General features: G+C 44.3%; 1 protein-coding gene across 5 annotated transcripts in view; it reads left to right on the top strand.

Moving 5' to 3' along the window:
* The window catches only part of ACSS3 (acyl-CoA synthetase short chain family member 3), a 155,144-nt gene that overhangs the window by 44,413 nt on the left and 92,263 nt on the right, over positions 1 to 18,468 (top strand). For all 5 annotated transcript variants that reach the window (XR_009549980.1, XM_060191505.1, XM_060191504.1 and 2 more), the window contains exons 3-4: positions 11,215 to 11,403; positions 17,657 to 17,791. Coding sequence is in view for 4 of the 5 variants with exons in the window: in XM_060191505.1 (XP_060047488.1) it covers positions 11,215 to 11,403; positions 17,657 to 17,791 (324 nt within the window). In the remaining variant the exon portion in view is untranslated. The remainder of the gene's footprint in view (positions 1 to 11,214; positions 11,404 to 17,656; positions 17,792 to 18,468) is intronic.

The following is an 18,468-nucleotide window of genomic DNA, read 5'->3' as shown; positions in this document are numbered from 1 at the left end:
AGACAGACACCTACAGCCTTCTTCGCCACTTGCAAAGCTTTCCTCCTGCAGGTGGGTACCAGGGGCTTGAACCTGCATCCTTGCACACTGTAATGTGAGAGCTTAACCAGGTGCACTATCGTCTGCTGCCCTCCCCCCTTTTTTCTTTTCTTCAGATGGGAAGGGACAGATGGAGATAGACAGAGGGAAAGATAGTACAGTACTGAAGCTTCCTCCAGAATGGTACATGCTGAGAGTTCAGGCAGGCCTGGGCTGGACATTATCTAGATATGTTGCCTACCCACAGTCATTTACTACTTAGAAGGGGCTGAAAAATCACAAGAAAGTCCTAGAGGCTACGATAAAGGTGTGTCCTATTCAGAGAACGAATGGCAGGTGGAAGCATAGGGTGGAAGCATAGAAGGCACTCCTAAGGGGTACACACAGCGTAGCAGGGGTAACTGAGGATTAGGGGATCTGTTTGAAAGAGCCAGTGTCCAAAGTTCACTCAAACCACCGATAAGGAGAACAAGAAATTGGAGGAACACCTGTAGACAGAAGGCATAGCAGAGGCAAGAGCTCCTGAGGGGAGAGAAAGTCCACCGTGTCCTGTTCTCCCAATTTAATTAAAGCTGAAAGTGTATGTTATCTCCACAAAAGGTTAATTTTTGAAGTGCAGTGATAGCAGTGGTTATCAAGGTGGGATTATTGAGAAGAGAACTCTGAAATCAGAGTCCCCTGAGATCTTGGCTCTTTCGTTTAGAATGCTCTCCTCAGTTTGTGAATTCCAACTTCTTCAAAATGCACAGGATAATCTAGTTCCCTTGTCTGTTGAATTATCAGTATTTTCTGAAGCAGAAATTTAAAATGCAAAAGCCAAAAGAACATGCAGAAACTCAGCCTTGCCAGTGATTGCTTTATTGGGGTGGAGGGAGATACAGCAGGGCACATGCTGCATTTTCTTCCCAAGTGTCCAAACTTACTGGATTGGCAGTAAATACTTGCACTGTGTTAAAAAGTGTCTCTCTGTAAAGGGAAAGGACCTTTCACATGCTTCCTGGGTAAGTGAATGATGCTGATAGAAGACAGAATGTATACATTTTGTCTTCTTCTAGCATGCTGTGTTTCAAAACTTTCATTGAATTGCAAAGAGTGCACAGATCTTAAGTATAGAGCTTGTTATGTGTTTAAAAGGCAGAGCACTGTAGGGAGGGGGAGATAGAACTTAACAGATCTGCAAAAGGCTTTCATGCCTGAGACTCTAAGGTTCCAGTTTCTACCCAGCATCACCTCAAGCCAGAGCTGAGCAGTGCTCTCTCTGTTGGTGTCTTTCCGTCTCTCTTCCCCCAATCTCTCTCTCTCTCTCTCAATATGAAATAAAGAAAATTTTACAAAACAAGAAACAGAGCACATTCAGTCAATAAGATGAAGAGACAGAATATATTCCCTGTACTACAAGCCTGAAGTATTCTATCCATTAGTCGGTTTTCCCCATAGTCCTTCACGATTGTATCTAGATACCCAACAGGATTCATGACAAGCTATACCTGCTTTTGAACTTTCCACGACAAGCTTTACCTGCTTTTGAACTTTGTGTAAATTGAATAACATAGTGTACTATTTTGCATCTGGCATGTTTCACCCAACACTTTTATTAGATTCTTTTGCTTCATTGCAGGAGGTTATAGTTCGGTCATGTGGGTAATGACAGGTTTTAGACTTTTGCAAATAGAAAGATAAATATGTTTGTGTCCAAATTGTGTTGGCGATATCTATACACTTTTTATCTATACACTTTTTTTCGAGTGTGCACAGGAGAGAGATGACTGATGAGTAAAAAGTGACAAACACTATTCCGCAAGGTTTTTCCCAAATTGCACTCCTGTTTGTGTATACGAGAGTCCCCAAGTGGGAGTGGGAGATAGAGAGGGAAGAGACAGAGAGACACAACTACAGCCCTGCTTCACCACTTGTGAAGCTTCTTCCCTGTAGGTGGGGACCGAGGGCTTGAACTTGGGTTCTTGTGCACTGTACTGTGCACACTCAACCAGGTGCGCTACCACCTGGCCCCTTCAGTGTACTTTTTACTAGCATTCCACTTACCAGAGTAAAAACTCCTTCAAGATAGGGGAGATATATTTTTTAATATACTGCTGTATCCACCTCTCTTGACCTCAGACTTGGAGTCAGAGATGCTCTCTACCGGTAATGAAAAAAACCAAGAGACGAGGAAGGTGTTCAAATGTGTTAATAAAATAAAATGTGTTAAAAGTACTGTTTTTCAGGCAGATTTAGACAGCATAATGGTTATACAAAGATATTTTCATTCCTGAGGCTCCAAAGTCCTAGGTTTAATCCCCTGCACCACCATGAGCCAGAGTTGAGCAGAGTCTGGTTGAAATAAAATAAAATTTAAGAAAATGTGTGTGTGTGTTTGTGTGTGTGTGTATGTGTGTATGTGTGTGTGTGTGTGTGTGTGTGTGTATCTTTGATAGACACATAGATAAGGTTATGAGCCCCCAAAGTACCCATCCCATGGGGGGACTGGAGGAGGATTTTGTGTTAATGATTAACTTCTTGCTGTTATCTTGAGCCAGCAAGTGCCAAAGTGACATGGACCCACGTTAGGCCAACACTCTTTTGTGGAATCCAATAAATGTCTCATGTCACACCTTTCTTCAAGTTCATTCGTAGGATAAACAGGTTCATTTGCTTCTAGTACCAAGAAGGCCACAGTAGACCTTCCCCAAATAGGCACCTTTGGCATGGTTATTATTTCCAGCTAAGGGAGTTGAAGTCCTGCAGACTCAGGGAAATTTGAAGCAATTGTCGAACTCCCCAGATAAGTAAAATTGGGGCTATGGTCCCAATTTGGGGGGTACTCTCCAGGTGCTTTTCAGTCACAGGAACCTCTCTGTAGTAGAACAAACTTGTAAGGAGAGCATTTGGTTCTTTCATCCAGTGAGTTCTTCCTTGAAGTTCTAAACCCCTAGTCTATTCCTTACCTCAGGGAAGAAAAACAAAAGCAAAGCCAAACCTCAAAATAAACTTGAGGCTCGGTGCCAGCACTATGAATCCACTGCTCCTGGCAGCCATCTTTTTTTTCCATTTTATTGGACAGGACAGAGAGAAATTGAGAAAGGAGGGGAGATAGGGAGAGAGAGAGAGATACTTGTAGCTCTGTCTCACTACTTGTGGAGCATCCCTGCTGCAGGTGGGGAGCCTCGGACTTGAACCTGGATCCTTGCGTGGGTCCTTGCATCATACTATGTGTGCTTAACGGGGTTATCACTGCCTGTCCCCAGTATTACGCTTCTATATTTCACTCTTTGGGTTAGTAGTGTTGACACAGAGGTATCAGCTCTCACCTCCCCATGACAGGTGCCTGCAGACACTCTCCCCTGATCTACCCCTCTCTACCAACACACTCTGAGACCCCAGTACCCTCTCCCTACATCCCACTCCTCTCCCTCCTTCCCCAGACCTCTTTGAAATACAACACACCCATCCAGGGTTCACCTTATGTTTTCCCTAACTATTCTTGACTCTTAAGTTCCACTTATGAATAACACGTTTACTTTCTTAAAATTTTATTCATTAATTTAATAATGATCGATAAGACCGTAGGATAAGAGGGGTACAATTCCACACAGTTCCCATCCCCTCCATTGGAAGCTTCCCTATTCTTTATTCCTCTGGCAGTATGGACCAAAATTCTTTATGGGGTACAGAAAGGTGGGAGTTCTGGCTTCTGTAATTGCTTTTCCACTGGATATGGGAGTTGGCAGGTGGATCCACACCCCCAGCCTGTTTCTGTCTTTCCCTAGTGGGGCAGGGCTCTGGGGAGGTGGGGTTCCAGGACACATTGGTGAGGTCGTTGCCCAGGGAAGTCACGATGGTGTCATGGTAACATCTGTAACTTGGTGGCTGAAAAGCATTAAGATGTAAAGCAGAAAAAATTGTTTAATAATCCAGAACGTAGAGGTAAGAGTATAGCAGATGAGACTTGGGGTGACCTCCACTTTGGAAAAATCTAGGAAGCCTATTTTAGGTATATTCCAAAGGCCCCATTACTTTACTAATTTTTGCCTGAGTTTAACAGCTAACATGCAGGTAGGCTAAAGATATTGGCTGGGGAGATGGTGTCAGAGTTTTAAAAGGGACTAGAAAGCTGGACCAGGGAAGAGAGTAGCTACCAAATATGGGGAAAGTATATAAATACTGTTAATTGTAAACCCCATCGATTTGATCTGGGGCCCATATTCACCACAGGAGCTTGTGTGACCTCTGTGTCCCTGCCAGTCTGAGATCACAGTCCATGGTCACGTCTGGGAACATTCTAGGCTGCACTCATTTCAGGACCTATCTTCCTCAAGGGGCAGAGTAGGCTGACCCAGCCTCCCTTCAGTAGGGAGACCCTACCATTGTTGATCCATGTGGAGGGCAAAATCCTATGGGGGCCCACAGAGGGACCCGTTATGTTGTTCCTGATGGAGATGACCAGTGACAGTGGAGAGAGGGGATCTGTTAGAGGTCTAGGCCCATCATGTCTGCGTGGAAATCCCAGGACTCCCTGACTAGGGCCCCAGGTGATGAGGTGGCCTGATAGTGACCAAAAGGGCCATCATTAAAGTGTGCCAGACTCTTGCCCTTATCCAGATTTTGTAGTGAGTAAGGGATATATATATATATATATTTTTTTTTACTTTTTAAAAAATATTTATTTAATTTATTTTTTTCCCTTTTGTTGCCCTTGTTGTTTTATTGTTGTAGTTATTATTGTTGTTGTTGGATAGGACAGAGAGAAATGGAGAGAGGGAGGGGAAGACAGAGAGGAGGAGAGAAAGATAGACACCTGCAGACCTGCTTCACCGCCTGTGAAGCGACTCCCCTGCAGGTGGGGAGCCGGGGTTTGAACCGGGATCCTTATGCCGGTTTTTGTGCTTTGCGCCACCTGAGCTTAGCCCGCTGTACTACAGCCCGACTCCCAAGTAAGGGATATTTTTAAGAGGAGTATGTTCACATAATCTCACACACTTTTCTATAAATGCTTTCAATTCTGATTTATGGAAGTGCTGGAGATTGAATGTGGCATCTCCCAGTTTTAGGCATCAAAGTCTTGAATCAGCCACTGTGATATTTTTCTAGTTCACTAGCAGTTCTTTAAAATTGTTTTTAAAAAATATTTATTAAGGGGATTGTGCAGTTGGTTAAGCGCACATGGCGCAAAGTGGAAGGATCGGGTTAAGGATCCTGGTTCAAGCCCTTGGCTCCCCACCTGCAGGGGGTTCGCTTCACAAGCAGTGAAGCAGGTCTGCAGGTGTCTATCTTTCTCTTCTCTTTGTCTTTCCCTCCTCTCTCCATTTCTTTCTGTCCTATCCAACGATAATGTCAACAACAATAATAATAGCAACAATGATAAAACAGGGCAACAAAAGGGAAAAAATAGCTTTGAGGAGCAGTGGATTCCTAGTGCAGACACTGAGTCCCAGCAATAACCCTGGAGGCAAAAAAAAATTATTAACAAAGAGGAAAAAAGAAGATTGCTCTGCCATTTTCGAAGGTGGGGATCAAACTGATGACTTTATGCTTGAGGGTCCAGTTCTCTGGTGAGCCACCTCTCAGGACAACCACTAATCCTTTCTAAGGATCCTTTTTACCAGAAGGCTCGGCAGGGATCTACAAAATAGCTCACCGGGTAGTATGCCTGCTCTGTGGAGCTCGAGGCTGGCTGTGAGCCTGAACTACACCTTGTTGGAGGAAGTCTCAGTGCTGGGGTGCTGGGTGCTGGGTGTTCTTCTACACCTCTCTGCCTCTGTCTCTGTCTAAAACAGTCTGCAACAGGGGAGTCCTGATGAACACACACACACACACACACACACACACAGACACACACACACACCATAGCTATTGGTACGTACAATCTTTTTTATTTTATTAGTATTATTATTTTTACAAGTAACAGTGGCAAATCTTGCTGGAGGGATCTCTAGCCATCGGGACTACTGAAACAGAAGTTTTCTCTACTGACCATGTATAAGTTTTGTTTTTGACTTTGTTTTCTCATTTTGTTCTCTAGGACAGAGAGAAATGGAGAAGGGAGGGGAGACAAGAGAGGGAGAGACAGACTCCTGCAGACCTGCTTCACCACTTGGTGAGGGGTCCCCCTGCTGGTGGGGCCTTGCGCTTAGTACTATGTGCTCTTAACCGGGTGCACCACTGCCTGGCCCCCATCGCCCCTGTAAATTTTGTTTTTGTAACTCCCCTGGTGTTGCCTGTAGTGCCCAGAACACTGGGAAGCAGGTGTGGGAAGCATGGCTCTGGGGCCCACCAGCCGCCATCTAGTGGTCATGCCCACCTGGTGCATCTTCACTTGATGTAAGGCCAGTCTGATCAGGGCAAGTGGTAGTTAACACAAGTGTCTAAAGGAGATGTGGGAAAAGAATATTAATTCTTGATGTAAATTATATTCCCATGAACTTTTGTGTAAGCATATTACAACATGCACAGGATATATAATGATTTAGTTAACTATTTAATTTTTTAAAATTACTTATTTAATATTGGATAGAAACAGAAATTGAAAGGGGAGGAGGAGGTAGTGAAGGAGAGAGACAGAGAGACATTTATAGCTCTGCTTCACCTCTGCAGGGGCTCGGTGCCGGCACCACGAATACACTGCTCTTGGAGGCCATTTTTTTCCCTTTTTGTTGCCCTTGTTAGTTTTATCGCTGTTGTGGTTATTATTATTGTTGTTGTTATTGATGCCATCGTTGTTGAATAGAACAGAGAGAAATGGAGAGAATTGGGGAAGACAGAGGGGAGAGAAAGGTAGACACCTGCAGACCTGCTTCACCTGCAGGTAGGGAGCTGGGGGCTCGAACCGGGATCCTTAAGCCTGTCCTTGTGCTTTGCCCCATGTGTACTAGGCTTGTCGCTGATGCTTAGTGCCAGCACTACAAATCCAGGAGTACTGGCCATTTTTCCTCTCTCTCTCTTTCTCCCTCTCTCTCTCTCTCTCCTTTTTTTTCTAGTTTATTGGGTAGGATAGAGAGAAACTGAGAGTGGGAGAGAAACAGATCTTCAGTACTGCTCCACCACTTGTGAGGCATCCATCGCAGCTGGGAACTGGGGGCTTGAACCCAGGTTCTCACACATATTAACATGTGTGCTTTATTTTTTAATTGAATATTATTTTTATTAGTGATTTAATATTGATTTATAAAATTACATGTCAACAAGGGTATAGTTCTACACCATACCTACCACCAGAGTTCTGAATCCCTGATCCGTCCACTAAAGTCCTCCACGGTTCTCCTAAGGTTGCAGACGTGGGTTAACCACCATCTCTACAACTATTTGTCTACATTTATACATAAGTGCCCCCCCTTTTCTCCCAGGTCCAGTCCTCTCTTCCCCTCCAAGCCACACATGACCCTATTACTACATCCAAATGCCCCTCTTTTTTTCCTCCTCTTGCTTCGGGTCCTGATGGAGCTGGAGTTCAGAGCCCTCTTATCACTTCTTCCCCTCTGGGAGTTTGGATCAAAATTTTTTATGGGGTACAGAAGGTGGGAGCTCTGGCTTCTATAATTGCTTCTCCACTGGACACGGGTGTTGGCAGATGGATCCACACCCCCAGCCTGTTTCTGTCTTTCTCTAGTGGGGCAGGGCTCTGGGTAGGCGAGGTTCCAGAACACATTAGTGAGGTCATTTTCCCAGGGAAGCTAGGATGGTGTCATGGTAACATCTGCAATTTGGTGGCTGCAAGGTGGCAGGACGTCAAGTCAGACAAAATGCTTAATGAACAGAAACCAAACAGTGGGAACAGAGCAGATGAGAGTAGGGAATCTTAGGTTGGGAGAAAGTTCGGAAGTCCATTAAAACATTAAGATGTTTGCTTTACCAGGTGTGCCATCACCAGGTCCCAAAACCTCCTAATTTTAATGATGGATAATTTTTTTTTTGAGAAAACCTATAGTCCCAACTCAAATACACCCTTGTACCACAGTTGGTCAGGGGTTCAAACCAGGATCCTTACACTGGTCCTTGTGCTTAGTACTTTCTGCGTTTAACCCAGTGCACCACTGCCTGGGCCCCCATATATTTTTTCCCCCACAATATGTTAAATTGATTTTCATTTTATTAATATTATTATTATTAACCCAGATAATAGAGAATTTGGACAAGCATGGCATCCTTGTGAACTGAGACTGGAACTGAGACTGGAATCTGTGTCACCTGTAGGTCGGGGCTTGGTTAGTTTATTCAACAGCAGCAGATGTTGATAACAGTTGGAGCTTATAACTGTAAAAACAAACAAAAAAAAAGTGGGGGGCGTGGATTACACAATCCTTTTTGCTGTATCTCCCAGTCCTAAGACTTAGGCAGACGCAAGCATTTCTGCAGAGCCCACCTGCCGCAGGTACAAGGCTCCGAAGCTCCTTCTGGCCTCTGAGCTTGTGATTTATATGGCTTTGGTGTGGCCTTCCTGTAGTTTCCTGCTGGGAAGTTGCATGTTCTCCAAAAACAGCAGTAGAGGAGAACTCGCCTTGTAGGAGGAGTAAAAATGGTGAGATGACTGCTTGCTGTTTCTCACCTCTTAGGAGGAGGCTCCTTAACCTTTACATATCTTTCCTCAGTGCACAGAGAGGGAGATAGAGAAAAGGGGGTGCTGAGCAGGCCGCAGGAACCTCTGAGTTTGTTCAGAAAAGCAGGAGAGGTGGCATGGAACAAAAAGAGCCTTGGGTAGCCATGTGGCCTTATTTCTTCTTGGGGCGGGGTACAGGCTTCTGTAGTTTATCATTTTGAACCATTACATTCAAAGACAAACCATGGAACGGGCCCTTGAACTCTCTCACCTGGTCACCTTCTTGTTATTTCTCTTCCAGAGTCTCTCATATGTGTTCAGATAGACACTTTGTCCCAAGTCTCTTTCCACCCATCCCCCCAGTCTTTTCTAAAACAACTATTTGTTTGTTTGTTTGTTTATTTATTTATTTATTTATTTATTTATATTGCCACCAGGGTTGTTGTCTGCACAATGAATCCACTACTCCTCCTGACTTTTTTTTTTTATTTGATAAGACAGAGAAATTGACAATGGTCCAGAAGATAGAGAAAAGAAAGCAAGCAAGAGAAAGACACCTACCTCTCTGCCTGTCTGCTCAGGAAGCTTCTACACGACAGGGGGGCTTGCAGCTGGACGCTAGCTCCAGGTGATCTGTGCACTCAGCTGGGTTGCTCGCCATGGCATGACCCCTGCATAGGCTCTTTTCCTAGGGAAGTCTCTTTGGGATGTCTCACTGAGAAGCTTAGTCTCCCCTCCTGTGGGCTCCAGGTCTTCCTCCTCTGCCCTCCTCCTCTTCTGCTCCACACCCAGAGCCTTTAAAATCAGTGTGCAATGTGCTGGTTCTATTTAATGTCACTATGGCCCAGGCTAAAATCGAAGTGCTCTGAGAGTAGAAATCCTTGCCTTTGTTGGCTTTACTAAAATAGAGGAAAACAACTGGGGGTTTCCAGGTGGTGTCAAACCTGGTTAAGCACACATGTCACCATGAACAAAGACCCAGTTCAAGCCTCTGCTGTCCACCTGCAGGGGAGAAGCTTCACGAGTGGTGAAGCTGGTTTGCAGGTGTCTCTCTTTCTCTCCCTCTCTCCCTCCCTCTCCGCTCTCTCAATTTATCTCTGTCCTATCCAATAAGCTATAAAGAAAGAAAGGTAGGAAGGAAGGGGAAAAAGGGAAAATGGGGCCTCCGGGAGTGATGAATTTGTATTTGTAGAGCAGACGTGAAGCCCTAGAGAGAACCCTGGAGGCTCCCCTCACCCCCCAAAAAAATGAGGAGCAGGGCAGTGGTGCATCTGCTTAATTGAACATAGTACTAAGTGTAAGGACCGCCCAAGGATCTGGGTGTGAACCCCTCTCTCCACCTTCAGAAAGGATGCTTCATGAGCGATGAAGTAGGACTGTAGGTGTCTTGTCTCCCTCTCCCCTCCTCTCTCAAATTCTCTCTGTCTTGTCCAATAAGATGGGGTGGAGGGAGGCTGTCAGGGGCAGTGGATTCGAGTCAAAACAAAAACTCTGGGGATAAACAAACAAACAAACCAGAGAGAAAAGAGAACAGTCTGACACCTATAATTACATAATATGCATTTTTTAAATGACAGAATGTGGCCCCTATCCACTGGAGCTGATTCTCCTCCTAGGAGCTGCTATGACGGCAGAGGCTTGAACCTGGGTCCTTGTTCATGGTGACACGTGTGCTTAACCAGGTTTTATGGGTGGAGTCTACATAAGGTGGTGCCCTGATAAGGAAGTCTCTGAGTTTCATTCAAGGTCTCCAGTTCTCAGGAGGATGTCAGCAGATCTCATGGCTGCACACCCCTCTCATTCCCATCAGGCACCAATGGGCGGTGACCAGGCACTGTGCCACCCAGAGCCGTGGCTCCATGGACACCCCTTCTGCATTCCAGGAGTTCCAGCTCTTGGCTGGCCATGCAGAATATGAGGCCATGGGGTAGACAAGCCTGTGGCCAAAAAAAGGCCAGATATCCTGGGATCTCTTTTCCTAAAGGCTGATTGTCATTGATTATTATAATACAGAAGCTGGTCACTAGAAACCCCATCACTAGCACACCATATATATGTTATTCAGTCTTCTTTTTCCCCCCTTTCTTTTAAAAAATGATTTTTTTTTACTATCTTATCAGATAGAGACAACCAAAAATCAAGAGGGTAGAGGGAGGTAGAGAGGGAGACAGACAGAGAGACACCTGCAGCCCTACTTCACCACTTGTGAAGCTTTGCCCCTGTGGGTGGGGACCTGGGGCTTGAACCTGAGTCCTTGTGCAGTGTAATGTGTTTGCTCAAACAGGTGCACCACCACCTGGCCCTGACTCTGTCTATCTCTATTTCTCCCTTCCCTCTCAATTTATGGCTATCTCTATCCAATAATTAAATAAAGATGATAAAATATGTGAGAAAGAGAGAGAGAGACCTGAAGCCCTGCTTCACCACTTGTGAATCTTCCTCTTGTTGGGAGGACCGGAGGCTTGAACCTGGGTCCTTGAGCACTGTGACATGTGTGCACTCAGCCAGGTGCACCCCCACCCCCACCTTCAGTCTTCTTTAATTCACCATCAGCAGGGTGATCTTCTTGTGTTTCTGCCTTAATTTAGAGGCTTCGTGCAGCAACTCATAAAACACAGATGATATGATTCCTGACTTTCTTCCAGGTGTCTAAACTGGCTGGCGTTCTGGTTAAACATGGCGTCAAGAAAGGCGACACAGTGGTCATCTACATGCCAATGATCCCACAGGCCATGTACACCATGCTGGCATGTGCAAGGATAGGGGCCATACATAGCCTCATCTTTGGGGGATTTGCGTCCAAAGAACTGAGCAGTCGGATTGATCATGCAAAGGTGAGTGTTATCATTAAGGATGGCCAGTAGCTGTGCTATGGCCATATCTGTCTGAGACGAATTACTCTGAAGGAATCAGTGCTTAGTATCCTCTGCTTTCAAATGGGACGATTAATGTTTATATTCTCTTTGGCATATATTACATACATAATTACATTGGGGAAGCCCTGCTGTGTGAAGGACATCTTGCTAGGTTCTGTGGGGAACATGACATGTCCCATAAGAGGGCAGTTGCCTCACTGTGGAGGAAGAGGAGGAGGGGGAGAAGAAAGAGGAGGAGGGGGAGGAGGAGAGAAAGGAGGAGGAAGAAGAGGAAGAGGAGGAAGGTAAGCTGTGCAGACATCTGTTTCGGGAGACCTGGGACTGTAGCCCAGTGACAGCAGCTCTGCAAGTCAACATGTCCTCAATGAAGTGATTATTCTGTGCATTAAACTGTATGCCTTGCAAGCTAGCTTGCCATATTTTGGGGAGTAAAAGACAAATGCAGAATAATATGGCCAAATGCCAGTAGTACTGTCAAATGACTGTTTATTCCAAGAAAGACTCTACTTTTAACTGTATAATGTTACACCATTTTAATAAGTTCTATATCCTTTGTTTCTTTTCCTTTTTTACTAGTGGTTTAATAATGATTAGCAAGATGGTAAGATCACAGGGGTACAATTACACACAGTTCCCACCACCAGAGTTCCCTGTCCCATCCCCTCCATTGGAAGCTTCCCTATTCTTTATCCCTTTGGGAGGATGGACCCAAATTCTTTATGGGGTGCAGAAGGTGGGAGGTCTGGCTTCTGTCTTAATATGTTGTATAGCTTGTTTTCATTTATTCAGGATTCTAGCTTAGGCTATATTATTTAGAGCTATTTTTGTAGATATTGTAGATATTAAAATAAGAATTATATTCATATGCTTGACCTTTAAAAAAGTAGTAAAAGGAGACAAGATTTATTTCTCTTTTTTTTTTTTTCCTCCAGGGTTATTGCTGGGCTCGGTGCCTGCACCATGAATCCACCGCTCCTGGAGGCCATTTTTTCCCCTTTTTGTTGCCCTAGTTGTTGCAGCCTTGTTGCGGTTATTATTGTCATTGTTGACGTTGCTTTGTTGTTGGATAGAACAGAGAGAAATGGAGAGAGGAGGGGAAGACAGAGAGAGAGGGGAGAGAAAGATAGACACCTGCAGACCTGCTTCACCGCCTGTGAAGCGACTCCCCTGCAGGTGGGGAGCCGGGGGCTTTAACCGGGATCCTTACGCGGGTCCCTGCGCTTTGCGCCACGTGAGCTTAACCCACTGCGCCACCGCCCGACTCCCTATTTCTCTTTTTTTAAGGGAGCTTGATGTAGCAAAGAGAAAGGTCTGCAATCAGTCAGAAGTGCCCCCCCCCCCCCCCCCGATTCCATCATGGCTAATCTGGGCCAAGCTATAGAAGGCACCAAGCCTCAGCTCCATGAATATTCAAAAGGCAGAAAGTTCTAAGCATGCATACACTTGACATAACACAAACCTTTTCATGTCTGAAAGGTATTGTAATGAGAAATCAGAGTTCAGAAATGCATGTGAAATCTTAGAGTGGTCCTTTGACTCCTGAGTAGTTTATTTTTTATGTTTCTTAGTGATTTAATAATGATTGACAGAATTGTAAGATCACAGGGGTACAGTTTCACACAGTTCCCATCACCAGAGTTCCTCATCCCTTCCCCTCCATGGGAAGCTTCCCTATTTTTTCAATTTTTTATTTTCTTTATTTATTGGATAGAGACAGTCAGAAATCAAGAGGTAGGGAGAGATAGAGCGGGAGAGAGACAGACAGACACCTATCCTCAGGCACTGGGTCCAGCTGTACCTGAAGCAGACTTCTGGATTTGTTTCTGAGTGCCACCCTGCAGCCTTTTGTAAAACGTTAAAGTTTATTTTAATCATGAAAGAGAAAGAGAGAGAGAGAGAGAGAAAGAAAAACTGCAGCCCTGCTTCACCACTCATGAAGCTTCCTCCCCTGCAGGTGGGGGCCATGGGCTTGAACCCGGGTCCTCATGCACTGAAATGTGTGCACTTAAACAGGTGCACCATCACCAGGTCCCTAGCTTCCCTTTATCCCTCTGGGGTAAAATTCTTTTTACCCCAAAATTCTTTTCCTTTTCTTTTTTTGTTTCTTTTTTAAATTAATTAATTAATTTTTATTTTACAAAATTACATGTCAACAGGGGTTTGAATCCACACCATTCCCACCATCAGAGTTCTGAATCTTCAGTCTCCCCACTACAATCCACCACAGTTCCCTAAGGTTGTAGACATGGGCCAGCCATCGTCTCTACAACTATCTGTCCACATTTATACATAGTTGCCCCATTTTCTCCTGATTCAATCCTCTCTTCCCCTCCAAGCCACTCATGACAACATTACTATCTCCATGTGTCCCTCTCCTTTTCCTTCTCTCTTTCCGGGTGCTGATGGAGCTGGAGTTCAGAGCCTTCTTATCTTCCTCCTATCACTGCTCTCCTCTGGGAGTATGGATCAAGGTTTTTTTTTTTTTTTTTTTGTACAGAAGGTGGGAGGTCTGGCTTCTGTAACTGCTTCTCTGCTGGACATGGGTGTTGACAGGTGGATCTATAGCCCTGGCCTGTCTCTATCTTTCCCCAGTGGGATGGGGCTCTGGAGAGGTGGGATTCCAGGACACATTGATGAGGTTGTCTGCCCAGAGAGGTCAGAATGTAGTCATCTGTAACTTGGTGTCTGGAAGGTGGAGTGACCTAAGTTGAAACAAAATGGTTAATGAACAGGAACCAAATAGGAGGATTAGAGTGAATGAGAATAGAGATTTTAGGGTAGAAGAAAGCTAGGAAATCTATTTTAGGCATGTTCCTTGGGGGCACATCACTATGGTAGTTTTGCTTGAGTTTAGTAGCTAGCCTGAAGTTGGGTAAGAATATTGTCTGAAAGAATGGTGTTAGAGTAGAGAAAAAGGCTAGAAAGTTGGATTAGGGTAGATCCCATTCTTGAAAAAAAAATTCTATGGCTAAAATTATTTACCATCAACCATCTGAACCAGGGCATCTATATCTATATCTATCTATATCTATCTATATCTATCTATCTCTATCTCTATCTCTATCTCTATCTCTATCTCTATCTCTATCTCTATCATCTGTATCTATATCTATATCTAGCACCAGGGCCTGTATAACCTTTGAGTCTCTATTGGTCTGAACTTGCAGCTATGGTCACATCTGGGAGGGACATTCTAGGCTGCACTCATTTTAGGAGCTGTCTTCCTGGAGGGGCAGAGTAGGCTGACCCAGCCTCCCTTTGGATAGTGGTGCTATCACTCCTGTCATTGCTTTATGATGAGGACAAGTGGACCAAAATTCTTTATGGGGATCAGAAGGTGGGAGTTCTGGCTTCTGTAATTGCTTCTCCACTGGACATGGGTGTTGGCAGGTGGATCCATACCCCCAGCCTGTTTCTGTCTTTCTCTAGTGGGGCAAGGCTCTGGGGAGGTGAGGTTCCAGAACACATTGGTGAGGTTGTCTGCCCAGGGAAGTCAGAATGGCACCATAGTAGCATCTGCAACTTGGTGGTTACATAGCAGCAAAATATAAAGCAGGACAAATTGTTTAATAAACAGGAACCCAAAGGTAGGAATAGAGCAAATGAAACTAGAGGTCTTTGTGTGGAAAGAAGCTAGGAAGTCTGTTTTAGGTGTGTTCCAAAGGTCCCATGACTTTGGTAATTTTTGCCTGAACCTGACAGCTAACATGCAGGTGTATTAAAAACATTGTCTAGAGGGTTAAGCGAATGTGGCTCGAAGTGCAAGGACCAGTGTAAGGATCCGAGTTAGAGCCTCTGGCTCCCCACCTGTAGGGAAGTTGCTTCACAGGTTGTGAAGCAGGTCTGCAGGGGGGGTCGCTTCACAGGCAGTGAAGCAGGTCTGCAGGTGTCTGTCTTCTCTCCTCCTCTCTGTCTCCCCTCCTCTATTGATTTATCTCTGTCCTATCCAACAATGGCAACAACAACAGCAATAATAATAACCACAACAATGATAAAACAACAAGGGCAACAAAAGTGGGAAAAATGGTCTCCAGGAGCAGTGTATTCGTGATGGAGGCACCGAGCCCAGGCAATAACCCTGGAGGCAAAAAAAAAAAAAAAGTATTGTCTAGGGAGATGGTGTCAGAGTTGAGAATAGGACTAGAAAGCTGGATCAGGGCAGAGAGTAGCTCCCAAACTTGAAGAAAGTATATAAATACCATTAACTGTAAAGTCCATCGATCTGACCCAGTACCCTATCTCTTTATATTTAGCACAGGAGCCTGTGTGACCTCTGAGTAGTTTATCATCTGTCTCCTTGGTTTGGGGTTGCTAAGTAAAGAAGTAGTGTACTTGGAAGAATAACTGTGCACTTGTTTCTGCAGATTGACGAGACTTGTGTTCAGCTTCACAAACGCTCACTGAGAGATTATGTGATAGCAAACAGGAGACACTGGGCTCACTGGGCTCCATCTTTGCCTTGAGAGCTTGGAGGTCTCCAGATTCTCCTGGGGAGCCATGTGCTTGGAGGACCCCTGGCTCCTGTGGGGCCTGGGAGGCGGGCCAGAATGTTTCCAGGAAGCTCTACCCAGCTTCCTTCCTGTCCTCTCCATGCATGGTGGTGGGAACTGTGTGGAACTGTACCCCTGTTATCTTACAAACTTGTTCATCATTATTAAATCACACATACGCACAAAAACATGTGCACGGACACACACACATGCACATGCACGCACATGCACACACACACGCACACACATGCAGGGACACAAACACACACATGTACACACACGAGTGCACACGCATGTATGCACGGACACACACACGCACATACGCACATGCACGCACACACCTGCAAAAGCTTGCCTGTATAGGAACTACAAAAACGAGAAACCCTTGGGGCTTGCAGCTGTAGGGTCGCCTTGTCCTTGGGAAGGTGGTGATTTTCCCTTTTAGACATCATAGTTACTTAGCAGAAGGGCCGCTGAATATGAAGCTGTGAGCCAGTGGAACTTGGGTGGAAGTGATGAGGTCTGTAACACTTCAGAAAGAGCTACTGGTTTTAAGGTCCTTTGTTTATTTTAGAGAGAACATAATCATTCCAGCATTTCTTTAGAGATATGTGATCCTGAAACTGAGGTTATATTCAAATTTTGACCTTTAATACTGTAATAAGTCATTCCTCTTTGCCTTTTTAAAAAATCTATTGAGGATTAATGTTTTACAGTAGACAGTAGACACAATAGTTTGTACATGTGTGACATTTCTCAGTTTTTCACACAACAATACAACCCCCACTAGGTCCTCCTCTGCCATCATGTTCAGTACCTGAACCCAACCCCAGTCTTTTACTTTGTTGCAATATACCAACTCCAGTCCAGGTTCTGCTGGGTGTTTTCTCTTCTGATCTTGTTTTTTAATTTATGCCTGTGAGTGGGATCATCCCATATTCATCCTTCTCTTTCTGGCTGATCTCATTTCATAGGATTCCTTCAGGCTCCATCCAAGATGAGCTGAAAATGGTGAAGTCACCATTTTTAACAGCTGAGTAGTATTCCATTGTGTCTATAGAACCACAACTTGCTCAGCCACTCGTCTGTTGTTGGACACCTGGGTTGCTTCCAGGTTTTGGCTATTACAAATTGTCCTGCTATGAACATAGGTATACACAAATCTTTTTGAATGGGTATGTTTGGCTCCTTAGGATATATCCCCAGGAGAGGAATTGCAGGGTCATAGGGTAGGTCTATTTCTAGCCTACTGAGAGTTCTCCAGACTGCTCTCCACAGAGTTGGGACCAATTTATATTCCCACCAGCAGTGCTGGAGGGTTCCTTTGTCCCCACAACCTCTCCAGCATGTGTTGCTGTAGCCTTTTCTGAGGCATGACATTTTTACAGGAGTGAAATGGTATCTCATTGTTGTCTTTATTTGCATTTTTCTGACAGTCAATGACTTGGAGCATTTTTTCATGTATTTGTTGGCCTTTTTGATATCTTCTGTGGTGAATATTCTGTTCATATTCTCTCCCCATTTTTGGATGGGGTTATTTGTTTTCTTGTTGCTGAGTTTGGTGAGCTATTTATATATTTTGGTTATTAGTCTTTTGTCTGATGTATGGCATATGAAGATCTCCCACTCTGTGGGAGGTCTCTATGTTTGGGGTGGTGGGCCTTTTTTTTTTAATTCAGCAAGTTTTTTCAAAGATGTTTTATTTGTTTTTGTCATTTCAGCCCAAACTGGTCGTGACAGCATCATTTGGTATTGAACCTGGCAGGAGAGTAGAATACATACCACTTCTCGAAGAGGCGCTGAGAATAGGACAGCATGCACCAGACAAAGTTCTCATTTATAACCGTCCAAATATGGTAACCTGATTATTGAGTTTGGTTCTTGCATCTAATAATTGGGTGAGGATAATTTGGATTGACCGATGGAGACTGTTGATTTATAAATCATTTATTATACTTCCTTTATATCATTGTTACTTGTAACCCAGATATATGTGTGTGTGTAATATGTGATGTTTTCCTTTCCTGAAAGATTAGCTTAAAATCAGAAGATTAAAAGACAGAATTGTCCAGAAATTAATAAATCAGAATCTCTATGCAGTCTAGTATTCTATCACTTATATACTGAAATTATGATAGCAATATTAGCAGGCTCTGACTTTATGATTTCAATGATTGTCTACTAATGGACACATTTTTATTTATTTGTTTTTTAAATTTACTTATAAAATACAAAACAAAATATCAATAAAATCATAGGATAAGAGGGGTAAAATTCCACACACTTCCCATCACCAGGGTTCCATATCCCACCCCTTCCACTGGAAGCTTCCCTATTATTCTTTTTATCTCTTGGAGTATGGACCAAGGATTGTTATGGGGAGCAGAAGGTAGGAGTTCTGGCTTCTGTAACTGCTTCTCCACTGGACATGGGTGTTGGCAGGTGGATCCATACCTCCAGCATGTTTCTGTCTTTCCCTAGTGGGGCAGGGCTCTGTGGAGGGGAGGTTCCAGGACACATTGGTGGTGTCCTC

The sequence above is a fragment of the Erinaceus europaeus genome, chromosome 5, assembly GCF_950295315.1.
Source record: "Erinaceus europaeus chromosome 5, mEriEur2.1, whole genome shotgun sequence".
Taxonomy (NCBI): Eukaryota; Metazoa; Chordata; class Mammalia; order Eulipotyphla; family Erinaceidae; genus Erinaceus; species Erinaceus europaeus.
The sequence above is the reverse complement of the archived record's forward strand: the minus strand, read 5'-3'. Positions and strand labels throughout refer to the sequence as shown.